This window comes from Scyliorhinus torazame, chromosome 4 (assembly GCF_047496885.1).
Source record: "Scyliorhinus torazame isolate Kashiwa2021f chromosome 4, sScyTor2.1, whole genome shotgun sequence".
Taxonomy (NCBI): Eukaryota; Metazoa; Chordata; class Chondrichthyes; order Carcharhiniformes; family Scyliorhinidae; genus Scyliorhinus; species Scyliorhinus torazame.
Window position 1 is genome coordinate 75,830,784 of NC_092710.1, and position 13,950 is coordinate 75,844,733.

The 13,950-nt window shown below is 54.9% G+C and overlaps 1 protein-coding gene across 2 annotated transcripts in view; it reads left to right on the forward strand.

Moving 5' to 3' along the window:
• Nucleotides 1-13,950, forward strand: part of LOC140410310 (V-type proton ATPase catalytic subunit A-like) — a 179,651-nt gene that overhangs the window by 141,134 nt on the left and 24,567 nt on the right. For both annotated transcript variants that reach the window (XM_072498292.1, XM_072498293.1), the window contains one exon: nt 13,472-13,675. In XM_072498292.1, the coding sequence (XP_072354393.1) occupies nt 13,472-13,675 (204 nt within the window). The remainder of the gene's footprint in view (nt 1-13,471; nt 13,676-13,950) is intronic.

Below are 13,950 nucleotides of genomic sequence, written 5' to 3' on the forward strand. Positions count from 1 at the left end.
TCTCCCTATCTCTGTAACCTCCACCAGCCTCTACAACCCTCCCTATCCCGATAACCTCCCCCAGCCCCGACAACCCTCCCTATCTCTGTAACCTCCTCCAGACTCAACAACCCTCCTTATCCCTGTAACCTCTCCCATTCCAGACAACCCTCCCTATCTCTGAAACCTCCTCCAGCCCCTACAGCCCTCCCGATCCCTGTAACATCCTCCAGCCCCTACAACCGTCCCTATCTCTGTAACCTCCACCAGCTCATACAAATCTCTCTACCTCTGTAACCTCCTCCAGTCCCTACAACCCTCCCTATCTCCCTAACCTCCTCCAGCCCCTAGAACTCTCCCTATCTCTGTAACCTCCACCAGCCTCTACAACCCTCCCTATCTCTGTAAACTACTCCAGCCCCTACAACCCCCCCTATCTCTGTAACCTCCACCAGCCTCTACAACCCTCCCTATCCCGATAACCTCCCCCAGCCCCTACAACCCTCCCTATCTCTGTAACCTCCTCCAGACTCAACAACCCTCCTTATCCCTGTAACCTCCCCCATTCCAGACAACCCTCCCTATCTCTGTAACCTCCTCCAGCCCCTACAACCCTCCCTATCTCTGTAACCTCCTCCAGCCCCAACAATCCTCCCTATCTCTGTAACCTCCTCCAGCACCTACAACCCTCCCTATCTCTGTAACCTCCACCAGCCCCTACAACCCTCCCTATCTCTGTAAACTACTCCAGCCCCTTCAACTCTCCCTATCTCTGTAACCTCCTCCAGCCCCTGCAACTCTCCCTATCTCTGTAACCTCCACCAGCCTCTACAACCCTCCCTATCCCGATAACCTCCCCCAGCCCCTACAACCCTCCCTATCTCTGTAACCTCCTCCAGACTTAACAACCCTCCTTATCCCTGTAACCTCCCCCATTCCAGACAACCCTCCCTATCTCTGTAACCTCCTCCAGCCCCTACAACCCTCCCTATCTCTGCAACCTCCTCCAGCCCCTACAACCCACCCAATCTCTGAAACCTCCTCCAACCCCTACAACACTCCCTATCCCTGTAACCTCCTCCAGCCGCTACAACCCTCCCTCTCTCTGTAACCTCCTCCAGCCTCTACAACCCTCCGTATCTCTGTAACCTCCTCCAGCCCCTACAACCCTCCCTATCCCTGTAACCTCCTCCAGCCCCTACAACTCTCCCTATCTCTGTAACCTCCTCCAGCCCCTACAACCCTCCCTATCCCTGTAACCTCCTCCAGCCCCTACAACTCTCCCTATCTCTGTAACCTCCTCCAGCTCCGACAATCCTCCCTATCTCTGTAACGTCCTCCAGCCCCTACAACCTTCCCTATCTCTGTATCCGCCTCCAGCCCCGACAACCTTCCCTAACTCTGTATCCTCCTCCATCCCCTACAACCCTCCATAACTCTGTAACCTCTTCCAGCCCCTACAACCTTTCCTATCTCTGGAACCTCCTCAGGCCCCTACAACCTTCCCTATCTCTGGAATCTCCTCCAGCCCCTACAACCCTCCCTATCTCTGTAACCTCCTCCAGCCCCGACAATCCTCCCTATCTCTGGAACCTCCTCCAGCCCCTACAACCCTCCCTATCTCTGTAACCTCCTCCAGCCCCGACAACTCTCCTATCTCTGTAACCTCCACCAGCCTCTACAACCCTCCCTATCTCTGTAAACTACTCCAGCCCCTACAACTCTCCCTATCTCTGTAACCTCCTCCAGCCCCTGGAACTCTCCCTATCTCTGTAACCTCCACCAGCCTCTACAACCCTCCCTATCTCTGTAAACTACTCCAGCCCCTACAACTCTCCCTATCTCTAGAACCTCCTCCAGCCCCTACAACCCTCCCTATCTCTGTAACCTCCTCCAGCCCCGACAATCCTCCCTATCTCTGTAACCTCCTCCAGCTCCGACAACCCTCCCTTATCTCTGTAACCTCCTCCAGCTCCTACAACCCTCCCTTATCTCTGTAACCTCCTCCAGTCCCTACAACCCTCCCTATCTCTGTAACCTCATCCAGCCCCTAAAACCCTCCCTACCTCTGTAACCTCCTCCAGCCACTACAGCCCCCCCTAACTCTGTAACCTCCTCCAGACCCTACAACCCTCCCTATCTCTGTAACCTCCACCAGCTCATACAACTCTCTCTACCTCTGTAACCTCCTCCAGTCCCTACAACCCTCCCTATCTCTGTAACCTCCACCAGCTCATACAACTCTCTCTACCTCTGTAACCTCCTCCAGACCCTACAACCCTCCCTATCTCTGTAACCTCCACCAGCTCATACAACTCTCTCTACCTCTGTAACCTACTCCAGTCCCTACAATCCTCCCTATCTCTGTAACCTCCTCCAGACCCTACAATCCTCCCTATCTCTGTAACCTCCTCCAGCCCCTACAACCCTCCCTAACTCTGTAACCTACTCCAGTCCCTACAATCCTCCCCAACTCTGTAACCTCCTCCAGCCCCTACAACCCTCCCTATCTCTGTAACCTCCTCCAGCTCCGACAATCCTCCCTATCTCTGTAACCTCCTCCAGCCCCTACAACCTTCCCTAACTCTGTATCCTCCTCCATCCCCTACAACTCTCCATAACTCTGTAACCTCTTCCAGCCCCTACAACCCTCCTTAACTCTGTAACCTCTTCCAGCCCCTGCAACCTTTCCTATCTCTGGAACCTCCTCAGGCCCCTACAACCTTCCCTATCTCTGGAACCTCCTCCAGCCCCTACAACCCTCCCTATCTCTGTAACCTCCTCCAGCCCCGACAATCCTCCCTATCTCTGTAACCTCCTCCAGCCCCTACAACCCTCCCTATCTCTGTATCCTCCTCCAGCCCCTACAACCTTCCCTAACTCTGTATCCTCCTCCATCCCCTACAACCCTCCTTAACTCTGTAACCTCTTCCAGCCCCTACAACCCTCCTTAACTCTGTAACCTCTTCCAGCCCCGACAACCTTCCCTATCTCTGGAACCTCCTCAGGCCCCTACAACCTTCCCTATCTCTGGAACCTCCTTCAGCCCCTACAAACCTCCCTATCTCTGTAACCTCCTCCAGCCCCGACAACTCTCCTATCTCTGTAACCTCCACCAGCCTCTACAACACTTCCTATCACTGTAAACTACTCCAGCCCCTACAACTCTCCCTATCTCTGTAACCTCCTCCAGCCCCTGGAACTCTCCCTATCTCTGTAACCTCCACCAGCCTCTACAACCCTCCCTATCTCTGTAAACTACTCCAGCCCCTACAACTCTCCCTATCTCTGGAACCTCCTCCAGCCCCTACAACCCTCCTTAACTCTGTAACCTCTTCCAGCCCCGACAACCTTCCCTATCTCTGTAACCTCCTCAGGCCCCTACAACCTTCCCTATCTCTGTAACCTCCTCCAGCCCCGACAATCCTCCCTATCTCTGTAACCTCCTCCAGCCCCTACAACCTTCCCTAACTCTGTATCCTCCTCCATCCCCTACAACCCTCCTTAACTCTGTAACCTCTTCCAGCCCCTAAAGCCCTCCTTAACTCTGTAACCTCTTCCAGCCCCGACAACCTTGCCTATCTCTGGAACCTCCTCAGGCCCCTACAACCTTCCCTATCTCTGGAACCTCCTCCAGCCCCTACAACCCTCCCTATCTCTGTAACCTCCTCCAGCCCCGACAACTCTCCTATCTCTGTAACCTCCACCAGCCTCTACATCCCTCCCTATCTCTGTAAACTACTCCAGCCCCTACAACTCTCCCTATCTCTGTAACCTCCTCCAGCCCCTGGAACTCTCCCTATCTCTGTAACCTCCAACAGCCTCTACAACCCTCCCTATCTCTGTAAACTACTCCAGCCCCGACAATCCTCCCTATCTCTGTAACCTCCTCCAGCTCCGACAACCCTCCCTTACCTCTGTAACCTCCTCCAGTCCCTACAACCCTCCCTATCTCTGTAACGTCCTCCAGCTCCTACAACCCACCCTTATCTCTGTAACCTCCTCCAGTCCCTACAACCCTCCCTATCTCTGTAACCTCATCCAGCCCCTAAAACCCTCCATACCTCTGTAAACTCCTCCAGTCCCTACAACCCTCCCTATCTCTGTAACCTCCTCCAGCCCCTAAAACCCTCCCTATCTCTGTAACCTCCTCCAGCCCCTACAACCCTCCCTATCTCTGTAACATCCTCCAGCCCCTACAACCGTCCCTATCTCTGTAACCTCCACCAGCTCATACAACTCTCTCTACCTCTGTAACCTCCTCCAGTCCCTACAACACTCCCTATCTCTGTAACCTCTTCCAGCCTCTACAACCCTCCCTATCTCGGTAACCTACTCCAGTCCCTACAATCCTCCCTATCTCTGTAACCTCCTCTAGCCCCAACAACCCTCCCTATCTCTGTAACCTCCTCCAGACCCTACAATCCTCCCTATCTCTGTAACCTCCTCCAGCCCCTACAACCCTCCCTATCTCTGTAACCTCCTCCAGCCCCTACAACCCTCCCTAACTCTGTAACCTCCTCCAGCCTCGAAACCCTCCCTATCTCTGTAACCTCCTCCAGCCCCTACAACCCTCCCTATCTCTGTAACCTCCTCATGACCCTACAATCCTCCCTATCTCTGTAACCTCCTCCAGCCCCTACAACCCTCCCTAACTCTGAAACCTACTCCAGTCCCTACAATCCTCCCCAACTCTGTAACCTCCTCCAGATCCTACAACACTATCTCTGTAACCTCCAACAGCCACTACAACCCTCCCTAACTCTGTAACCTCCTCCAGCCCCTACAACCCCCCCCCTATCTCTGTAACCTCCACCAGCTCATACAACTCTCTCTACCTCTGTAACCTCCTCCAGCCCCTAGAACTCTCCCTATCTCTGTAACCTCCACCAGCCTCTACAACCCTCCCTATCTCTGTAAACTACACCAGCCCCTTCAACTCTCCCTATCTCTGTAACCTCCTCCAGCCCCTGCAACTCTCCCTATCTCTGTAACCTCCTCCAGCCCCTAGAACTCTCCCTATCTCTGTAACCTCCTCCAGCCCCTGCAACTCTCCCTATCTCTGTAACCTCCTCCAGCCCCTGCAACTCTCCCTATCTCTGTAACCTCCTCCAGCCCCTGCAACTCTCCCTATCTCTGTAACCTCCACCAGCCCCTACAACCCTCCCTATCTCTGTAACCTCCTCCAGACTCAACAACCCTCCTTATCCCTGTAACCTCCCCCATTCCAGACAACTCTCCCTATCCCTGTAACCTCCCCCAGCCCCTACAACCCTCCCTATCTCTGTAACCTCCTCCAGCCCCTACAACTCTCCCTATCTCTGTAACCTCCTCGAGCTCCGACAATCCTCCCTATCTCTGTAACCTCCTCCAGCCCCTACAACCTTCCCTAACTCTGTATCCTCCTCCATCCCCTACAACCCTCCATAACTCTGTATCCTCCTCCAGCCCCTACAACCTTCCCTAACTCTGTATCCTCCTCCATCCCCTACAACTCTCCATAACTCTGTAACCTCTTCCAGCCCCTACAACCCTCCTTAACTCTGTAACCTCTTCCAGCCCCTACAACCTTTCCTATCTCTGGAACCTCCTCAGGCCCCTACAACCTTCCCTATCTCTGGAACCTCCTCCAGCCCCTACAACCCTCCCTATCTCTGTAACCTCCTCCAGCCCCGACAATCCTCCCTATTTCTGTAACCTCCTCCAGCCCCTACAACCCACCCTATCTCTGTATCCTCCTCCAGCCCCTACAACCTTCCCTAACTCTGTATCCTCCTCCATCCCCTACAACCCTCCTTAACTCTGTAACCTCTTCCAGCCCCTACAACCCTCCTTAACTCTGTAACCTCTTCCAGCCCCGACAACCTTCCCTATCTCTGGAACCTCCTCAGGCCCCTACAACCTTCCCTATCTCTGGAACCTCCTTCAGCCCCTACAAACCTCCCTATCTCTGTAACCTCCTCCAGCCCCGACAACTCTCCTATCTCTGTAACCTCCACCAGCCTCTACAACACTTCCTATCACTGTAAACTACTCCAGCCCCTACAACTCTCCCTATCTCTGTAACCTCCTCCAGCCCCTGGAACTCTCCCTATCTCTGTAACCTCCACGAGCCTCTACAACCCTCCCTATCTCTGTAAACTACTCCAGCCCCTACAACTCTCCCTATCTCTGGAACCTCCTCCAGCCCCTACAACCCTCCTTAACTCTGTAACCTCTTCCAGCCCCGACAACCTTCCCTATCTCTGGAACCTCCTCAGGCCCCTACAACCTTCCCTATCTCTGGAACCTCCTCCAGCCCCTACAACCCTCCCTATCTCTGTAACCTCCTCCAGCCCCGACAATCCTCCCTATCTCTGTAACCTCCTCCAGCCCCTACAACCTTCCCTAACTCTGTATCCTCCTCCATCCCCTACAACCCTCCTTAACTCTGTAACCTCTTCCAGCCCCTAAAGCCCTCCTTAACTCTGTAACCTCTTCCAGCCCCGACAACCTTGCCTATCTCTGGAACCTCCTCAGGCCCCTACAACCTTCCCTATCTCTGGAACCTCCTCCAGCCCCTACAACTCTCCCTATCTCTGTAACCTCCTCCAGCCCCGACAACTCTCCTATCTCTGTAACCTCCACCAGCCTCTACATCCCTCCCTATCTCTGTAAACTACTCCAGCCCCTACAACTCTCCCTATCTCTGTAACCTCCTCCAGCCCCTGGAACTCTCCCTATCTCTGTACCCTCCAACAGCCTCTACAACCCTCCCTATCTCTGTAAACTACTCCAGCCCCTACAACTCCCCCTATCTCTGGAACCTCCTCCAGCCCCTACAACCCTCCCTATCTCTGTAACCTCCTCCAGCCCCGACAATCCTCCCTATCTCTGTAACCTCCTCCAGCTCCGACAACCCTCCCTTATCTCTGTAACCTCCTCCAGTCCCTACAACCCTCCCTATCTCTGTAACGTCCTCCAGCTCCTACAACCCACCCTTATCTCTGTAACCTCCTCCAGTCCCTACAACCCTCCCTATCTCTGTAACCTCATCCAGCCCCTAAAACCCTCCATACCTCTGTAAACTCCTCCAGCCCTTACAACCCTCCCTATCTCTGTAACATCCTCCAGCCCCTACAACCCTCCCTATCTCTGTAACCTCCTCCAGCCACTACAGCCCCCCCTAACTCTGTAACCTCCTCCAGACCCTACAACCCTCCCTATCTCTGTAACCTCCTCCAGCCCCTACAACCCTCCCTATCTCTGTAACATCCTCCAGCCCCTACAACCCTCCCTATCTCTGTAACCTCCTCCAGTCCCTACAACACTCCCTATCTCTGTAACCTCTTCCAGCCTCTACAACCCTCCCTATCTCGGTAACCTACTCCAGTCCCTACAACCCTCCCTATCTCTGTAACCTCCTCCAGCCCCTACAACCCTCCCTAACTCTGAAACCTACTCCAGTCCCTACAATCCTCCCCAACTCTGTAACCTCCTCCAGCCCCTACAACCCTATCTCTGTAATCTCCTCCAGCCCCTACAACCCCCCCCCCCTATCTCTGTAACCTCCACCAGCTCATACAACTCTCTCTACCTCTGTAACCTCCTCCAGCCCCTACAACCCTCCCTATCTCTGTAAACTACACCAGCCCCTTCAACTCTCCCTATCTCTGTAACCTCCACCAGCCTCTACAACCCTCCCTATCTCTGTAAACTACACCAGCCCCTTCAACTCTCCCTATCTCTGTAACCTCCTCCAGCCCCTGCAACTCTCCCTATCTCTGTAACCTCCTCCAGCCCCTGGAACTCTCCCTATCTCTGTAACCTCCTCCAGCCCCTGCAACTCTCCCTATCTCTGTAACCTCCTCCAGCCCCTGCAACTCTCCCTATCTCTGTAACCTCCTCCAGCCCCTGCAACTCTCCCTATCTCTGTAACCTCCACCAGCCTCTACAACCCTCCCTATCCCGATAACCTCCCCCAGCCCCTACAACCCTCCCTATCTCTGTAACCTCCTCCAGACTCAACAACCCTCCTTATCCCTGTAACCTCCCCCATTCCAGACAACTCTCCCTATCCCTGTAACCTCCCCCAGCCCCTACAACCCTCCCTATCTCTGTAACCTCCTCCAGCCCCTACAACTCTCCCTATCTCTGTAACCTCCTCCAGCCCCGACAACCCTCCCTATCTCTGTAACCTCCTCCAGCTCCGACAATCCTCCCTATCTCTGTAACCTCCTCCAGCCCCTACAACCTTCCCTAACTCTGTATCCTCCTCCATCCCCTACAACCCTCCATAACTCTGTAACCTCTTCCAGCCCCTACAACCCTCCTTAACTCTGTAACCTCTTCCAGCCCCTACAACCTTTCCTATCTCTGGAACCTCCTCAGGCCCCTACAATCTTCCCTATCTCTGGAACCTCCTCCAGCCCCTACAACCCTCCCTATCTCTGTAACCTCCTCCAGCCCCGACAATCCTCCCTATCTCTGTAACCTCCTCCAGCCCCTACAACCCTCCCTATCTCTGTATCCTCCTCCAGCCCCTACAACCTTCCCTAACTCTGTATCCTCCTCCATCCCCTACAACCCTCCTTAACTCTGTAACCTCTTCCAGCCCCTACAACCCTCCTTAACTCTGTAACCTCTTCCAGCCCCGACAACCTTCCCTATCTCTGGAACCTCCTCAGGCCCCTACAACCTTCCCTATCTCTGGAACCTCCTTCAGCCCCTACAACCCTCCCTATCTCTGTAACCTCCTCCAGCCCCGACAACTCTCCTATCTCTGTAACCTCCACCAGCCTCTACAACCCTCCCTATCTCTGTAAACTACTCCAGCCCCTACAACTCTCCCTATCTCTGTAACCTCCTCCAGCCCCTGGAACTCTCCCTATCTCTGTAACCTCCACCAGCCTCTACAACCCTCCCTATCTCTGTAAACGACTCCAGCCCCTACAACTCTCCCTATCTCTGGAACCTCCTCCAGCCCCTACAACCCTCCTTAACTCTGTAACCTCTTCCAGCCCCGACAACCTTCCCTATCTCTGGAACCTCCTCAGGCCCCTACAACCTTCCCTATCTCTGGAACCTCCTCCAGCCCCTACAACCCTCCCTATCTCTGTAACCTCCTCCAGCCCCGACAATCCTCCCTATCTCTGTAACCTCCTCCAGCCCCTACAACCCTCCCTATCTCTGTAACCTCCTCCAGCCCCTACAACCTTCCCTAACTCTGTATCCTCCTCCATCCCCTACAACCCTCCTTAACTCTGTAACCTCTTCCAGCCCCTACAACCCTCCTTAACTCTGTCACCTCTTCCAGCCCCGACAACCTTCCCTATCTCTGGAAACTCCTCAGGCCCCTACAACCTTCCCTATCTCTGGAACCTCCTCCAGCCCCTACAACCCTCCCTATCTCTGTAACCTCCTCCAGCCCCGACAACTCTCCTATCTCTGTAACCTCCACCAGCCTCTACATCCCTCCCTATCTCTGTAAACTACTCCAGCCCCTACAACTCTCCCTATCTCTGTAACCTCCTCCAGCCCCTGGAACTCTCCCTATCTCTGTAACCTCCACCAGCCTCTACAACCCTCCCTATCTCTGTAAACTACTCCAGCCCCTAAAGCTCTCCCTATCTCTGGATCTCCTCCAGCCCCTACAACCCTCCCTATCTCTGTAACCTCCTCCAGCCCCGACAATCCTCCCTATCTCTGTAACCTCCTCCAGCTCCGACAACCCTCCCTTATCTCTGTAACCTCCTCCAGTCCCTACAACCCTCCCTATCTCTGTAACCTCCTCCAGCTCCTACAACCCTCCCTTATCTCTGTAACCTCCTCCAGTCCCTACAACCCTCCCTATCTCTGTAACCTCATCCAGCTCCTACAACCCTCCCTTATCTCTGTAACCTCCTCCAGTCCCTACAACCCTCCCTTATCTCTGTAACCTCCTCCAGTCCCTACAACCCTCCCTATCTCTGTAACCTCCTCCAGCTCCTACAACCCTCCCTTATCTCTGTAACCTCCTCCAGTCCCTACAACCCTCCCTATCTCTGTAACCTCATCCAGCCCCTAAAACCCTCCCTACCTCTGTAAACTCCTCCAGCCCTTACAACACTCCCTTACTCTGTAACCTCCTCCAGACCCTACAACCCTCCCTATCTCTGTAACCTCCTCCAGTCCCTACAACTCTCCCTATCTCTGTAACCTCTGCCAGCCCCTTAAACCCTCCCTATCTCTGTAACCTCCTCCAGCCACTACAACCCTCCCTAACTCTGTAACCTCCTCCAGACCCTACAACCCTCCCTATCTCTGTAACCTCCTCCAGCCCCTACAACCCTCCCTATCTCTGTAACATCCTCCAGCCCCTACAACCCTCCCTATCTCTGTAACCTCCTCCAGCCCCTACAACCCTCCCTATCTCTGTAACATCCTCCAGCCCCTACAACCCTCCCTATTTCTGTAACCTCCTCCAGCCTCTACAACCCTCCCTATCTCGGTAACCTACTCCAGTCCCTACAACCCTCCCTATCTCTGTAACCTACTCCAGCCCCTACAATCCTCCCTATCTCTGTAACCTCCTCCAGACCCTACAATCCTCCCTATCTCTGTAACCTCCTCCAGCCCCTACAACCCTCCCTAACTCTGTAACCTACTCCAGTCCCTACAATCCTCCCTAACTCTGTAACCTCCTCCATCCCCTACAATCCTCCCTATCTCTGTAACCTCCTCCAGCCCCTACAACCCTCCCTATCTCTGTAACCTCCTCATGACCCTACAATCCTCCCTATCTCTGTAACCTCCTCCAGCCCCTACAACCCTCCCTAACTCTGAAACCTACTCCAGTCCCTACAATCCTCCCCAACCCTGTAACCTCCTCCAGCCCCTACCACCCTATCCCTGTAACCTCCAACAGCCACTACAACCCTCCCTATCTCTGTAACATCCTCCAGACCCTACAACCGTCCCAATCTCTGTAACCTCCACCAGCTCATACAACTCTCTCTACCTCTGTAACCTCCTCCAGTCCCTACAACCCTCCCTATCTCTATAACCTCCTCCAGCCCCTACAACTCTCCCTATCTCTGTAACCTCCTCCAGCCCCTGCAACTCTCCCTATCTCTGTAACCTCCACCAGCCTCTACAACCCTCCCTATCCCGATAACCTCCCCCAGCCCCTACAACCCTCCCTATCTCTGTAACCTCCTCCAGCCCTTACAATCCTCCCTATCTCTGTAACCTCCTCCACACTCACCAGCCCTCCTTATCCCTATAACCTCCCCCTGTCCCTACAACCCTCCCTATCTCTGTAACCTCCTCCAGACTCAACAACCCTCCTTATCCCTGTAACCTCCCCCAGTCCAGACAACCCTCCCTATCTCTGTAACCTCCTCCAGCCCCTACAACCCTCCCTATCTCTGTAACCTCCCCCAGCCCCTACAACCCTCCCTATCTCTGTAACCTCCTCCAGCCCCTACAACTCTCCCTATCTCCATAAACCCCTCCAGCCTCTACAACCCTCCCTATCTCTGTAACCTCCCCCAGCCCCTACAACCCTCCCTATCTCTGTAACCTCCTCCAGCCCCTACAACTCTCCCTATCTCTGTAACCTCCTCCAGCCCCTACAATCCTCCCTATCCCTGTAACCTCCCCCAGCCCCTACAACCCTCCCTATCTCTGTAACCTCCACCAGCCTCTACAACCCTCCCTATCCCGATAACCTCCCCCAGCCCCTACAACCCTCCCTATCTCTGTAACCTCCTCCAGCCCTTACAATCCTCCCTATCTCTGTAACCTCCTCCACACTCACCAGCCCTCCTTATCCCTATAACCTCCCCCTGTCCCTACAACCCTCCCTATCTCTGTAACCTCCTCCAGACTCAACAACCCTCCTTATCCCTGTAACCTCCCCCAGTCCAGACAACCCTCCCTATCTCTGTAACCTCCTCCAGCCCCTACAACCCTCCCTATCTCTGTAACCTCCCCCAGCCCCTACAACCCTCCCTATCTCTATAACCTCCTCCAGCCCCTACAACTCTCCCTATCTCCGTAAACCCCTCCAGCCTCTACAACCCTCCCTATCTCTGTAACCTCCCCCAGCCCCTACAACCCTCCCTATCTCTGTAACCTCCTCCAGCCCCTACAACTCTCCCTATCTCTGTAACCTCCTCCAGCCCCTACAATCCTCCCTATCCCTGTAACGTCCCCCAGCCCCTACAACCCTCCCTATCTCTGTAACCTCCTCCAGCCCCTACAACCCTCCCTAGAAGAAGACGGTGCCTTGGCCTCCACAGTCTTTTGCAGGAGGGATTTCCATAGGTTCCCCACCCTCCGAGTGAAGACATTTCTCCATCTCAGTCCTAAATGGTCCAGCCCTCATCCTGAGGCTGTGGCCCCTTGTTCCAGATCACCGCCGCCCCCCCCCAACCCCCCCACCAACCCCTGCACCCTCTAACCAGAGGAAACAGCACCCTGCATCCTGTCTATCCAGCCCTGGCAGAGTGGGCCTTGTCACTCTCGCGCCACCAGTTCAGTAGGTTGTGCATTCATATCCAGAGCTGAGAGTTGACCACTAAAATCTAGAATGATGCAGGCAGCAGAGCTGAGGGAGCGCTGCACTGTCAGCGGGTCAGTGCTGAGGGAGTGCTGCACTGTCAGCGGGTCAGTGCTGAGGGAGTGCTGCACTGTCAGATGGTCAGTACTGAGGGAGTGCTGCACTGTCAGAGGGTCAGTACTGAGGGAGCGCTGCACTGTCAGAGGGTCAGTACTGAGGGAGCGCTGCAGTGTCAGAGGGTCAGTACTGAGGGAGTGCTGCACTGTCAGAGGGTCAGTACTGAGGGAGTGCTGCACTGTCAGAGGGTCAGTACTGAGGGGGTGCTGCACTGTCAGAGGGTCAGTACTGAGGGGGTGCTGCACTGTCAGAGGGTCAGTACTGAGGGGGTGCTGCACTGTCAGAGGGTCAGTACTGAGGGAGCGCTGCACTGTCAGAGGGTCAGTACTGAGGGAGCGCTGCACTGTCAGAGGGTCAGTACTGAGGGAGTGCTGCACTGTCAGAGGGTCAGTACTGAGGGGGTGCTGCACTGTCAGAGGGTCAGTACTGAGGGCGTGCTGCACTGTCAGAGGGTCAGTACTGAGGGAGCGCTGCACTGTCAGAGGGTCAGTACTGACGGAGCGCTGCACTGTCAGAGGGTCAGTACTGAGGGAGTGCTGCACTGTCAGAGGGTCAGTACTGAGTTCTGCATCACTAAATGGGCGAAATTCTCCTACCCGCCCCGCCATATTTCTGCTCCGACCGGCCGGCGGGAGTCTCCGTAACACCGGCTGGTCAATGGGGTTTCCCATTGTGGGGAGCCGCACGCCGTGGGGAAACCCCCGGAGCGCTGGCAAAACGGAGACTCCCGCCGGCGGAGAATGACGCCCATCGTGTCTGATAAAAAGCTCCCTGAGCCACATTCGGCCCAACCCTTCCTGCTTCATGTTGTTGGAGGCAGAGTTTAGATGTTCTCTCCATCTTCTGTTGCAGGTATTTTGGGGCCTTGATAAGAAGCTGGCCCAGCAGAAGCATTTCCCCTCTGTTAACTGGCTGATTAGCTACAGTAAGTACACCCGGTCTCTGGACGAGTACTACGAGAAGCATTTCTCCGAGTTTGTCCCGCTTCGCACCAAGGCCAAAGAGATTCTTCAGGAAGAGGAGGATCTGGCTGAGATTGTCCAGCTGGTGGGAAAGGTGAGGCCTGTTCGGAGGAAGGACGAGCTGCGTTTCGGGGACTGAAGCCACGCGTGTGTGCTGAGACTATGGGCGGGGTTCTGTGATCCTGAGGCTAAGTGTTGACGCCGTCGGAAACAGCGTCACGTTTCTCGACGGCGTCAACACGGGCTCGGGATCGGCAATTCTGCCCCCTACAGGGGGCCAGCACGGCACTGGAGAGGTTCACGCCGCACAGCTGCTGATCCCGGCGTCAACTGGGCGCCACGGGGTCCGCGCATGCGCAGTGGCTCCCT